This window comes from Anomaloglossus baeobatrachus, chromosome 3 (assembly GCF_048569485.1).
Source record: "Anomaloglossus baeobatrachus isolate aAnoBae1 chromosome 3, aAnoBae1.hap1, whole genome shotgun sequence".
In the NCBI taxonomy this organism is placed as follows: Eukaryota; Metazoa; Chordata; class Amphibia; order Anura; family Aromobatidae; genus Anomaloglossus; species Anomaloglossus baeobatrachus.
The window spans coordinates 514,093,522-514,108,252 of record NC_134355.1 but is presented as its reverse complement, the minus strand read 5'-3'; the positions used below and the strand labels follow the sequence as shown (position 1 = coordinate 514,108,252).

Here is a 14,731-nt window from a genome sequence, read left to right as displayed (position 1 = left end):
AATCTGGGTGGAGACGTATAAAGTAAAGAAATGTAAGGTTCAGCACTTAGGGTGTGATCACAAATCTGCTACTTATATGTATGGGACACAGAAATGAGATGGAAAAGGATTTATAAGTCGTAGTCAGCTGTAGACTAAAATGCAGCCAGACCGCTCTGCCAAGGCCAAAAGGACTAGGTGATGCATAAGAGAGCGGCATAGAGACACATGAAGAAAGCATAAAGCATGAAGTCAGCCATTTGTGTAATATTATGTGCAGGTTTAGCTTCTTCGTATGGAAAGAAAATAGCAGATGTTGATAGGATTAAGATGTGTGATCAATATTAGTTAGGGTCTATTTCCATCTACTTAAATGAGTCAGGAGTCATTGTAAAAGCGAGCAAGTTTCCAAGTTACATTTTCCCTCATTCTTCCAACATATCTCATTTTCTCTTTCAATGTTTTTAGCTTATTGTCAAGGCAACTGGCTACCGATGTGGTCTAGAAGTAGTGTCCAAGTATGCGCAGTTCCTACAAACTGGTTTCTATTGGGACCGACAGGAATTGCACATTCTTGAGCAGTTGTGTTAACGTCTAATCCCAGCCACATCTTTCCATCCAACTACCAGGGGCCTACAAGGGGGATGGTGACAACCATGCTAACGATAGCTGCTTGTCATTATCACAGTGCTTTTGATGCTGAGGAGTATGGAAGACTGACTCATGTAGCAGCACCGCATGTTCAGGTCTACTGCCCGACAACGCTACTGACCTGAAGGGTAGAGTCTACACATCCACCAACCAGAAAGTTGTCAGGTTGGGCAGGGATACGCTCCTGAACAGGGAGCCCCTTTAGAAAAAAAAAGGGATCTGCAACAAGTTCTGTGGGGATTGTAAGGGGATGTCCAGGCTAATTAATTACCACTATGTTTACATAAAGAAAGAGATGAGCAGATTGTGCTCTGTGGCCATGGGCAGGAGTGGGGCATATTATCTTACCTTCCGATCCCGGGCTTAGCTGCTGATTAGATGGACTGGTGAGATAACACTGCTCTGGGGAGCCCGTAAGCTCAGGAAATATCCCCAGCTCCTGCTCACCCTCTGGACCATGTACTGAGGCTCCGCAAAGCAATCCACTCATCTCTATTACTGAACCATTGCAATAAAAAATTTCGTTAAAAAACAAATGTTTAATTCATAGCTTTTTGCTGAGTATGTTAAAAGGGGATATTCTGCAATTCACTTGATCAATATTTGCAACATGGGGTTTATGTGAAGGAAATCGGGAATGTAAGTACAGGGGTGTAGAGTTTACTTTGGGACCTGGGCTATCCGCCAATAACAATTGGGAGGAACATCATGATACTCATTTAGCATTACATTTTCCTTGATTCTATACATATGCCATAGAATTGACACTTCCGAAATAACGTGCAGCAAAATAATCACTCAATTTATCATCTTGTCACCCACAATGTTACCGTCACCAGGATATCCAAAGACATAATGATAGGGAAATCACATTGTGAGCCTCAGTAGGGACAGTGACTATCATGTTTGTAAAGTGCTGTGGAATTAGTGGTGCTATATAAACAAGTAAAATAAGTACGGTAAATGAATATGTACTCCCGTGGGTTTCTTTCCACACTCCAAATGCATACTGTTAGGGAATTTAGACTGTGAGCCCCAATGTGGACTAGTGATAATAATCTCTGTAATGCGCTGCGGAACATGATACAGATAGATGCAGTAGATAGATGCAGTAGATAGATAGATAGATAGAGCTATATATAGATATAGATAGATATAGATATAAATAGATATAGATAGATAAAGATATAGATACACACACACACACACACACACACACACACACACACACACACACACACACACATACAGCCAGCTCTGGCAAAAATTAAGGGACCACTGCAAAATTTTCAGTTTTTCTGATTTTTCTCTTTATAGATATATTTTTGAGTAAAATGTAAATGGTTCTTTTTTTTCTATAAACTACTGACATGTCTCCGAATTTCCAAGCAATAAATTTTGTATTTACTGAAAATGAGAAATGGTCAAAATAAAAAAAAATGCCTTGTTTTCAGACCTCAAATTATGGAAAGAAAACAAGTTAATAATCATTTAGAAACAACAATACTAACGTATTAACTCAGGAAGAGTTTAGAAATCAATATTTTGTGGAATAACCATGAATTTTAATCACAGCTGTCATGCATCTTGGCATGCTTTGCACCAGTTTTTCACACTGCTTTTGGGTGACCTTATGCCACTTTTGGCGCAAAAATTTAAGCAGTTCTTCTTGTTTGATGGCTTGTGACTATCCATCTTTCTCTTGATTACATTCCAGAGGTTTTCAATGGGGTTCATGTTGGAGATTGGACTGGCCATGACAGGGTTTTGATGTTGTGGTCCTTCATCCACACATTGGTTGACCTAGCTGCGTGGCGTGTTGCATTGTCCTGCTAGAAAAACCAGTCCTCATAGTTGGGAAACATTGCAACTGTTTTTCCAGGTATAACCTTGTATGCGGCTTGATTCATACGTCTTTCGCAAAGTTTAACCTGCCCAATTCCAGCCTTGCTGAAGCATCTCTAGAACATCACCGATCCTCCACCAAATTTCACAATGGGTGCAAGACACTGTGGCTTGTAAGCCTCTCCAGGTCTCCATCTAACCATTAGATGACCAGGTGTTGGGCAAAGCTGAAAATTAGACTCATCAGAGCAGATTACTGTACTCCAGTGCTCTATGGTCCAATTGGGCAGATTACACTTTGCACAGGACTTATGAAAAAAAAAATGAAAATTGTTCACAGTGGACTCTTAATTTTTGCCATATATATAATATATATATGTGTGTGTAATACATAATAAATGAGTATATTTCTTATTCCCTCTGCAGGAAGTAATGAACAGCTGTATGTTACATTTTACCTTCATAAAAGCAGCAGGGATGACGTTTATTCTTATTTTTCACATGAAACTAAAGTAGCAGTTGATTTGTGAGTGCTCATAAAGCTCGGTATTCTAGATCATTCTTTCCTTTCGCTTTGAGTCGTTGTTAATTCCATTGCCTACGTGGAGAGACGTTTGAGTGACAAGGGCCCCTGAGCTGCAATGTCTGTCTCCTACACATTGTGCAGTGTTTATATGAAGGAGCACTCAACCTTTAGTAGTTGGCAGCGGGTCAGGAATTGCAGATGTTACAGTGAATTTCATGTTAGTGTTTTGATTTCCTTCCAATGTGTTTCCTATCTGTGCCTTAACCAGTAAACAGGTAATGAGCTAATGTAAAATGCTCCCAGAATAGCAAAATAATCATTAGCTTCTTTCTCCTGTGTATCCTTCCCCCATCATTGCACTATATTAAGCCACTGTCTCTAATCTGAATACAGTGTATAGCAAATGCTGATCTAGCTTAAGGGAGTGCTGCTTTAAAGGGGGTTCTCCACTCCCTAAACAACCCATTCTTATAGGAAATCTTGCACCAGATTTTTGCTACCTAATTTGAGAGCCACATAACGTAGACACAGAGATCCTGATTCCAGCGATATGTTACTGGGCTGCTTAGTGTAGTTTTGATATAATCACTAGTTAATCACCAGGGGATGATCATTGCAGGACTACTTGGTGTGCTGCAGGTAGTCCAGCATATTCATGAGCTCTTTACAACTGCTAGATCAGCAGCAGAGAAATCATTGATTTTATCAAAATGACAGCAAACAGCTCAGTAAGTGACACATCGCTGGATTCAGGGTCTTTGCCCCTATGTTGTACTGCTCTTGGATGAGGTAGCAAAGACCTGATGACAAATCCCCTCTTAAGTGAAGTGCTTCTCGTAAAATAAAAATAGATGCTCCGCTCCCATACTGGCGTGCTTCCAGCTATGCCAGGGTTCGTGTGACATCGTCAGGTGAGCCCTGCAGCATGTCAATGGCCGCTATTGGGCTCATGTGTCATAAAAATGAGACCTGCTGCCGATATCGCTGGAATGGTGCAAGTGTGGAGGTGAGTGTTAATTATTTTATATTACACAGGGGAGTACATACTTTAAAAAGAGGGTGTCAAAGTTGTTGTTTAAAGAAGCTCACGTTTGTTTTTTCCATATTTGTACCTGCAGATACAGTGTACTTCTTTCCATGTTAAACCTGTTTTCTTCCCTTCTGCCTCAGTCTTTATTCCTAGCTTTCATCCTGCATCTTATTCCTATCTGCCATGATGTATCAGTACAGCATAATGTTACCAACATACAACCACTGCTATCTCTGCCTATTGTGATAACACTGCTATAATCTCCTACATTGTAACTCAGTTATAGGAGCTGTGTAGTCATCATCATTTTCTTTAAATTGAGAACTTAAAGAGAACCTGTCACCAGGATTTTCCCTTATGAGCTGCGGCCACCACCAGTGGGCTCTTATATACAGCATTCCAGAATTCTGTATATAAGAGCCCAGGACGCTCTGTATAACATAAAAAACACCTTTATTATACTCACCTAGGGAGCAGTCCGGTCCGATGGCTGTCGCTGCTCTCGGTCCAGCGCCTCCTCCATCTTATGCGATCACCGTCCTCCTGCCCAGCCTCGTGTGCGTGACGCGTCTTGTGTACAAATAAGCCGCCATTGCGCTCCTGCGCATGTGCACTTTGATCTGCCTGACTCAGGGCAGATCAAAATACTGTAGTGCGTGGGCGGTCTTTGACTTTTTTTTTGTGTCTGCGCATTACAGTACTTTGCTCTGCCCTCAGCAGGGCAAATCAGAGTGCGCATGCGCAGAAGTGCAATGGCGGCCTCTCAGTGAATAATGCAGGATGCGTCATACACACTGGGCTGCGCAGGAGGACGACGATCGCAAGAAAAGAGTAGGCACTGGACCTAGAGCACTAACACCCATCGGCCTGGACCACCCAGTAGGTGCATTTTAAAAAGGTGTTTTTTTACGTTCTACAGAGCGGGCTTGACCCTTATATATACTATTTTGGAACACTGTATACAGGGGCTTTCTGGTGGTGGCCGCAGCTCATAAGGGAAAAACCTGGTGACAGGTTCCCTTTAAGTGGTGCAATCCATCAAATTGTGTCATGACGACAGCTTTTGTAATAGACATGGTGATCCCAAGGGTATTAGAAAACTTACATGGTTGCAGTTTTGCACCCAGACTCTGGTTCATGCTGCCCGCGGCAGTTCCTTTGTAAATTGAATACTGATCATACACATTTATTACTTACCATTTAAAGGGAACCTGTCACATGTAAAAGCGCTATTAACCTGCAGACAAGGGGGTAATGTGCAGTTTAATAGCGTTTGAAACCTGCCCGGCGCCTGCACATTACACCCTGCTGCTGGGAGGAAATGAACGTTAAAGGTAACCTGTCACCATTTTTTCAGCATATAAGCTGCGGCGACCACCAGTGGGCTCTTATATACAACATTCTAACATGCTGTATATAAGAGCCCAGGCCGCTGTGTAGAACATAAAAAACACTTTATAATACTCACCTAATGGTCGCGCTGCAGTGGATCTGAGTCAGATTGGCATCTCCGTTGTCTGGTGCCGGCACCGTCTCTCTCTTTTGGCCATCTTCGTAGGCGGTGTGCATGACACGTCTGTCATCCACACTCGCCGGCATTGAGGTCCTGAGCAGCCAGAACAAAGTATTGTAGTGTGACTGCGCGGGATCGGCGAGTGTGTATGACATAGGACGCGTCATGCACACAGGCGTCAGAAGGAGGACGAAGATGGCCGAAAGGAAACGGAGAGTCCCATATGGCCCAACTCCACTACAGCGCAACCGTTAGGTGAGTATTATAAAGTGTTTTTTATGTTCTACACAGCAGCCTGGGCTCTTATATACAGCATGTTAGAATGCTGTATATAAGAGCCCACTGGTGGTGGCCACAGCTTATAGCCACCAAATCTGGTGACCGGTTCCCTTTAATCCTCCATTGGGGTTTAATGTGCAGGCACAGGGCAGGTTTCAAACACTATTAAAATCCAGATTAACCCCATATCTGCATGTTAATAGCGTTTTTACATGTGACAGTTTCCCTTTAATATATTTCTTTTAGCTGAGGGTCCCATCGTAGGGAATTTCTTGATTGTGAAGCAAAACACCATGACCCAAGTTGCTTTTTAAAACCTGGCTGCAAAGGACTCTGTTATTTGGGAAAAAGTTTGGATGCTAATTAATAAATCCATTATTAATTAATAAATCCATTATTAAAGTGCATTCCTATCTCCTCATATCGTTGAGGAGGAGGGAGAGCTGGGTAGACTAATTGTATGTTCTGTTTTTTTTGCAGTGATGAGAGTTACAATGTGACGGACTATTCCATGTTGGACCAGCTCCATGTTGAGCAGTGTGACAATGAAGAACCACCTTCTCCGTTAAAGAACAGTACGCCCATACTGTACTCGAGGCAAAGCTCCGCAAACCACCTGTTCACACTCACCATCCGAAGCAATTATGCAGGCGACGAGGTGGAGATGCTATTGGGGGCCGACACCCTGTAAGTAGAGATTACAATTACGTGGCTTGAACTGCTTCTGCGGGGAAAAAAACAGAAATATCTAAATTGCAGTCACTATGCCATCCATTCTTACCGCTGAAGAAAAAAGACAAGATTTATTAATTAATAAAATAACACTGTTAATCAAAATGTCTCAAACATCTGGTATGTGTATCTGCTGAACCAGAATACAGTCCTATCTATGGGCAACATCCTATAGAATAGAAACAAATGTATGTCCAAGGCACCAGATACTCCCCAAATGTTTCTTTTGTTGCACCATTGTAAAAAATATATTACAAGCCTGATTCGGTGAAGTAAACATTTAGGGAATATCTGGAAATCCTTTTTTTCCTGTTGTATTAAACAATTAGATCACGATTCGCTTCCAAGAAAGAGCACAGATCTCGCAGGAGCGGTGTGGGGATATAGAACTGGCAGGAGATACTAAACAGAGATTTTCTTTGGAAATATTCTAGACTGTAATTTACTGATGTAAACTGCTGCTCTTTTTATGCTGAGCAGTCCATTCATAAATGCAATTCGGTCATTCTCTGATTAGGACCGCCCACTGGACTCTTAATAAAGCAAAAATTCAAACTGAATCTGAACGCAAGTAAATTATGGTTTACGAGAACAATCCGTTCTGGGAGTGTGCTTGTAAACCAAGTTACTCGTCTAGCAAAGGAAAATTTCCCATAGGAAATAATGCAAGCTCAGACAATCCGTTCCACAACTTGCTCAATGTCTCATCCTGGTCTCCTATTGTGCTATTACACACACATATTATGCTCACCTTACCTTCCGTTCCCTCGTCGGCCTCATGGTTCTTGTAGTCTGCCGCTACAGGATGTGTATCGGGTAACCATCGCGACCGATGCCGGAGCTTCCACTGCCATCGCGCTGACGTCAAAGGTATGAGCCGCTTGACTCTGATTGGTCAGCGCGCTGCCTTTGAGAAGCGTCTGACAGTGGAAGTTCCTCCATCGTCGCGATGGTTCCTGATACCAAAATCTTAGCTAGCCCTGTACATTCTTTTGCTGGAATGTAGCCTGTGTTTTGGGTGTGTGGCACATAGTTAGCATGGACTTCTACAGGGACTGGACCTACAGACCAGATCTGTAAGAATGGCTGGATTAAATCTGCTGTGAAGAGAGAGGATGATGCAGAGATATGTCTGGTTTACCTATTTAGCTGTGCATCTAGGTAGTAAAGCTACATGTATTGTGACATATACAGAATATTGTACCTATACAGCAAAATGACATATACATCACATCTGTACATTATCACAAAATAAAATTCATGTACAGGTTGATGTGACTTCATTGAATGTGATCATCAGATTTACCTTAGGTGCACTCAGCGTTTGTTCATATAGCCTATAGCAGGGGTCCCCAACCTGTTGCTGGCGGTCCCGGGATGTGTGGCTGTCTGCTGTCTGTCAGCCTGGTGCATTAACACCAGATCTAGCAAACATCAATGAGAAAAAGGTCTCCAGATGGTGACTTTTTGAGTAGCCCTGCACAGATATGATGATATCGCTATTTAGAGGGATGCCCCCCGGTTGTCATGACAACCCATCGGCGCTTCGCGATCACGTCATGTCACGGGGCCGCCGATGGGAGCAGGGCAGCACGTGCTCCGTGCCGACGATCGTTAAATCTTGCTGTCCGAGATTGATAGGGATATAACTAGTTAACAGCCGTGAATGGATCTCAATTCCACTTGCGCCTGTTAGAGGCACATGTCGACTGATCAGATCATGTGGGCTTGGCGTGCAGCTCGCATCAAAGGGAGGTAGCTGTCATAGGACTTACTAGTGCTTCCTATGTTAGTAAGGGGTTAACAAGACAGGTTCACTCAAAACAGGCCTCACCACATGGTCGACCAAAGAAGATGAGTGCACAAACTCCGCATCATATCCAGCGGTTGACTTTTCAAAATAGACGTATGAGTGCTGTCAGTATTGCTGCGGAGATTACAGGGGTGGGTGATCAGCCTGTCAGTGCTCAGACCACACGCCACACACTGCATCTAATTGGTCTGCATGGCTGTCATCCCAGAAAAAAGGCTCTTCTACAGATAATGCCCAAGAAAGCATGCAGTTTGCTGCAGACTAAAGGGTACTTTACATGCTGCGACATCGCTAGCGATCTCGTTAGCGATGTGAAATTCTAGATCGCAAGTGCGATCTTTTGAGAGCGCACATAGGTCATTTTACGCATGTGCGATCTCGAAAGATCGCACTTGTTATCTAGAATTTCACATCGCTAACGAGATCGCTAGCGATGTCGCAGCATGTAAAGTACCCTTAAGGACATGGATTAGTGTGGTCTGATGAGACCAAAATAAACTTACTTGATTCAGATGTTGGTAAAGCGTATCCTTCAGGTATACACTTGCAGACTGCATTTTCCAATACTGAGAGCTACTACAAAGAGACATATGCCAGGTGATATACATTTCTTGGCATCCATCCTGACAGTGGTCACTGTGTGGCACATACCTCCTGAGTCTATCTTCCCGGCATTGACCACAAAAGTAGGGGGTACCATGCCCAAGTGCGCTCAAGGTCATGTTGTATTTGTTTCCTGATGCAATGCAGTCAAAGCAACCTGTACATGTCATTCATTTTACTAGAAAGTGCTTGTCAGTTTGTTTTTTCCCCTAGTATACATTAGAGGTTAAGTGAATGCCGCAACAATGGCTGAACTCTTGTGATATCTGTCCCAGGCTGTTTTTAAAGGGGTGGTTCACTACTAAGCATAGTGGCCACACATTGATGTAAACCTCAAATACCTTGTTCAGTCCGCTCATCCATATCACGTGACCGGGTTCTGTGACCTCTGAGATCCAGTGATGTCATGTCATCTAACAGTTGACCCGTCATCACCAATGTCGACCCCAGTCTCCATGAATGACTGGGCTGTGGGTGGAGTTTCACCGCTGATCACAACCCATCATCTCACACCCTCCCTCCTTCACTGCAGAGCCCCGCAAGCAGGAGCGATGCTGGGCTGTGATGAGCGGTGAAACTCTGCCCACCACAGCCTAGTCACTCCGGGAAACTGGGGCCAGGCACGGTGATGGCGGGTCAACTGGAAGTTGACGTGACATCACCGGAGCCCGGGAGTCACATGATGGGGATGAGCGGACCATAATTGCACTGCTCAAAGGCACTATTGACTAACAAGGTATTTGAAAAAGCCTTCATTATGAGGTTTACATCAATGTATGACCACTATACTGAGAAGTGAACCACCTCTTTAAAGGAGTTGGATCCTACTGACCCTTTTAATTTGCAGGCATCAGCCCAGGACAGGGGGAGTCTGATAGTGTAGGGTCCCATCTACTGAGATTGTGAACCATCTGCCAACAAGACAGTCTGTGCGGTTCGAATCTCAATTGTCTTAGTGTAGTCTACATAGCAGTAATGCAGTACAAGATTGATGTATTCCGTGTTCACATACCCCATGGTGCAGTCACAGGGCCGGTGTGTTTGTATATGGTGGTCACACGTCATGGACATAATACCACAATCTACAATCACACACATCCCAGAGATAGTTCCTGACAGATTGCAGACTGTTAGTATGTACAGGACTGGCATGAAGCAGATTTTTTTGTATCCTTGTATAATCATCTCTGGATGCCCCTGGTATCTGTTTTCCATCAGTTCATTCCCTGCACTTAACCCCCGAGCCTCTCTGGTGCAGATGAATTGTTAATGACTAAAAAGTGTCAGGAAATTCTGAGTGTTGCGGAGTTATCACCTCTGGTATCATGACATGATAGGATTACCAGCTACAACATTTACTTACTGGGGCACGTAAGAGTTCTGCTCCGCTTGTGCCTCAGCCAGTACCAGTGTTTTCATTCTCGCCATCTCCCCCCACATAATACATTTACCGTGTCCATGTAATTCTTGTCTCTAGCTGAATCCTGTTGTGTTCTATACACACAACTGATAGACATGGATGAAGCGCTGCCATAATACAGAGAAAAATAAACAGATCCTGGGGAATGTGCAGCTCTAGGCCATTTTGAGGATTAGAGCTATAACATAGGGAGCTCTGGTCCATGGTTTCTACACTACACATAGCAGCTGTCCTTCTGCACTTGGCCTGCATTGGTCTGCTCTTTTTTGACCACAGTAAGTTGCTCTGCTCTGCCAGGACTCGCTTAACCCCAATATTTGGGAGTTATCACTGCAAATCTCACCATAATCCCCTATTTAAACTAAACATACTTTACTGGCACCACTTAAAGTAACCCAACACCACTTAAAAGAATATACAATCCCAAATCAATGTAAATATGGATATAAAGAGGACTAAAAAGTGACCACACGTATAGTGAGAAATCATGGCCAGAAGTAGTGTACTCCTTTACATTTTATGCTTTAGAACCAGTAGCAACCAGACAAGTTTACGAGCTATATTGGTATAACTTGGGCAGGGGTAGACCATGACGGCTTGGGGGCCCTGCTCAAGAAATGTGTTTGGGGCCCCTTTTTTTATGACGACTAATCTACAGATTATATACTGTGTGTGTGTGTGTGTGTGTGTGTGTGTGTGAGTGTGTATATATAATATATAAAACATTGTCACCACTCATTAAGTATATTACCATCCCTTATTACATAATGTCCTCGCTTACATATCTGATTCTCTTGTTATTTTTTTTATACCGACAGATTTTTATTTAATAGTTTCCTCTCTCGTTAGATACAAAATGAAATGACACTAATGGAACATGGAAAAGCCTTTTTTCTAATAGAGAAGGCTGGTCAGATGCTGCTCCATTTACAGTCATAACTAACTAGAGAGGATTATGTAGCAGAGGGGGCACTGTGATTAACAAAAATAACGAGAATACGCTATGTAAGAAACGGTGCTATGTATAACAAGAGGGGACGTTCTATAATAAGGGACAGCGTTATACATAACTAGAGGGAATGCTACGTAATAAGCGACCGTGTTAGGCCTCTGTCACACGTTTGTGCCTCCGGTACGTGTTTGGCAGTTTTTTCATGTACCGGAGACACGTACATACGTGGACCAATGTTTTCCTAATGTATTGGACACACGTAAGTATTTTTGAACGGAACTTGTGTCCGTTCCGTACTTACGTGTGTCCGTGAGTTTCTCACGCTGACATGTCCGTTTTGCTCCGGCATCACGGGTGTCACACGGCCCGCACCCGTACCACACGGATGTAGTGTGTATGCGGTCCCATGTGACACGCGCCGGAGAAAACTCACATGCCAGAGAAAAAAATAACAAATCTTTACTCACCTTCTCCAGCCCTCCTGTCTCTGCCGCTGCTGTTACTTGCTGCCGACCGCCGCTCATTATGCTTATTTAATATTCACTTCACTGCGGCCGGAAGCAGCAGCGGGGAGTGGGCAGGACCGGAGACCGAAAATCAGCACCACGGACAGCAGCAAAGACCTCGTGAGTATGAAAATTACCGGTTCTCCGTGTGTTATCGCGGAGAACACACGTGGGCCGCACGTACCGGAGACATACTTACCTCACGCAACATGCAAGGAAAATACGTGTCTCGCGGCACGTGCGTGATTTTCACGTGTGTGTAGCACAGGCCTTATACAGTATATATTATAATACAAGAGCAAGCTATAATTAAACGCAGTGATGAATATACCAAGACAGTATACAATATACTAAGGGACTGTGCCATACATAAGAAGTCTACATTCCTATATCTGTCTATTCCTGTATGTGTGCCCCATCGTGGTCCCCTTCCTGTTATAATGTGCCTCATTCTGGGTCAATCCCTGGTATAATGTGCTCCATTCTGGAACCACTTCCTGGGTTAATGTGCCCCATCCTGGACCCATCCCTGGGATAATGTACCCGGTTTGTGTGCTACACACATGCACACAAAAAACCCACAATTCTACTTGCCTTCCTCCGAGCCCACGCAGCACAGCATCCTCTACTAAAGCCGGCTCAGGAAACAACGTCAGCGCATTATGTCACTGCCATGCACCACAGTAAGGGGCATGCTGGTATCATTACCTTCATAGAGCAATCAACCCATTAGTGCAAAATGACGTACATGTACAACAGCAGTCATCATGTTTGGAAGGGGGTTCAGGAGCTGATCTTTTTCCACATGTGGTAGATTCAGGCAGTGTGATATAGCTGGCATCTGTGTAACCACAGCAGCTGGAGATGATCACTGCTGTTAACCATTTAAATGCATCTGTCATTTACAGTGCCTTGCAAAAGTATTCACCCCCTTCTGTGAACATTTGCTTTTCTTTGTATTGGGAAGAAAACCGCAAATAAGACAAAATAACTAAAAACTTTAATGTGCATAACTATGCACCCCACTAAAGTAAGTACTTTTGTAGAGCCTCCTTTTGCGGTAATTACAGCAGCAAATTGCTTTGAATAAATCTCTATGAGCTTTCTACATTTTGCTACTGGGATTTTTTTTCCCCGTCCTCAAGGCAAAACTGCTCCAGCTCCTTCAAAGTAAGATGGTTTCCTCTGGTGAACAGCAATCTTCAAGGCTGACCACACATTCTCTATTCTACTAAGCCACTCTATTACATTTACACGTTTCCCCTTAAACCACTCGAGTGTTGCTTTAGCAGCATGCTTTGGGTCATTGTCTTTTTGGAAGGTGAACCTCCATCCCAGTCTCAAATCAGGTAAACAGATTTTGCTCAAAAATATCCCTGTATTTTGCACCATCCATCTTCCCTTGACTCGGACTATTTTCCCTCTTCGTGCTGCCGAAAAATATCCCCGCAGCTTGGTTCTGCCACTACCATTTTTCACTGTGGGGATGGTGTTCTTGGGGTGATGAGCTGTGTTGGCACCAGACATAGTGTTTACCTTGGTGGCCAAAAAGTTCAACATGTCTTTGGGAAACTCAAAATGAGAATTCCAAATTTTTGGCTTTAGGTAAAGACTTTTTCCTGGCCACTCTTCCATAAAGTTCAGCTCTATGGAGTGTACGACATATTGTGATCTTTCGGACAGATACTGCAGTCTTTGATACCATGTTCTTTCCATTTGATAACGGATTTGATTGTGCTTCAGGGGATCATCAGAGATTGTGTTTTTTGTTTTGTTTTGCTTTTTTATTTAAGAAACCAGACCCTGACTTGTACTTCTGTATATGTGTGTGTATATATATGTATGTATATATATGTATGTATATATATATATATATATATATATATATATATATATATATATATATATATATGTATGTATGTATGTATGTATGTATGTATGTATGTATGTATGTATGTGTATATATATATATATATATATATATATATATATATACATATATACATATACACATATATATATATGTGTATATGTATATATATGTATATATATATATATATATATATATATATATATATATATATATATGTATATGTGTGTGTGTATATATATATATATATATATATATATATATATATATATATATATATATATATATATATAATATTTGCCTTATTCGGTCTCTGTCTTGCTCCAAAATGACGTCATTACAGTGACAACCGTCGCATTGGCCGCTCTGCTCGGCCCGGCCCCCCGCACGCATTGGCCGCTCGGCTCTGCCCGGCCACACCCCCGCACATTGTGCCCGCTTGGCCACGCCCCCACACACTCTGCCCACTTGGCCACGCCCCCGCACACTGTGCCCGCTTGGCCACGCCCCCGCACACTGTGCCCGCTTGGCCACGCCCCCGCACACTGTGCCCGCTTGGCCATGCCCCCGCACACTGTGCCCGCTTGGCCACGCCCCCGCACACTATGCCCACTCAGACACGCCCCCAACACATTGGGCACCTATACACCTCCCCCAGGACTACTCCACCTATTAGACACCTCCGCCCCAGGACTACTCCACCTATTAGACACCTCCCCCCCAAGGACTACTCCACCTATTATCCTCCTCTCTCCCCAGGACTACTCCTCCTATTATGCTCCTCTCACTTCCAGGACTACTCCTCCTATTATCCTCCTCTCTCCCCAGGACTACTCCTCCTATTATGCTCCTCTCACTTCCAGGACAACTCCTCCTATTATCCTCCTCTCTCCCCAGGACTACTCCTCCAACACACACACACACTGCACAAAACATACCTCCCCCAAAACACACACGCACCCCACACACCCACACAAACTGCGCAACACACAGCACCACACACACACAACGC

At 43.5% G+C, this 14,731-nt stretch overlaps 1 protein-coding gene across 1 annotated transcript in view; it reads left to right on the top strand.

Moving 5' to 3' along the window:
- ARHGEF26 (Rho guanine nucleotide exchange factor 26) overlaps positions 1 to 14,731 on the top strand; it is a 237,484-nt gene that overhangs the window by 181,220 nt on the left and 41,533 nt on the right. Inside the window, exon 12 of the mRNA XM_075340721.1 lies at positions 6,304 to 6,510. Coding sequence (XP_075196836.1) covers positions 6,304 to 6,510 — 207 coding nt within the window. The remainder of the gene's footprint in view (positions 1 to 6,303; positions 6,511 to 14,731) is intronic.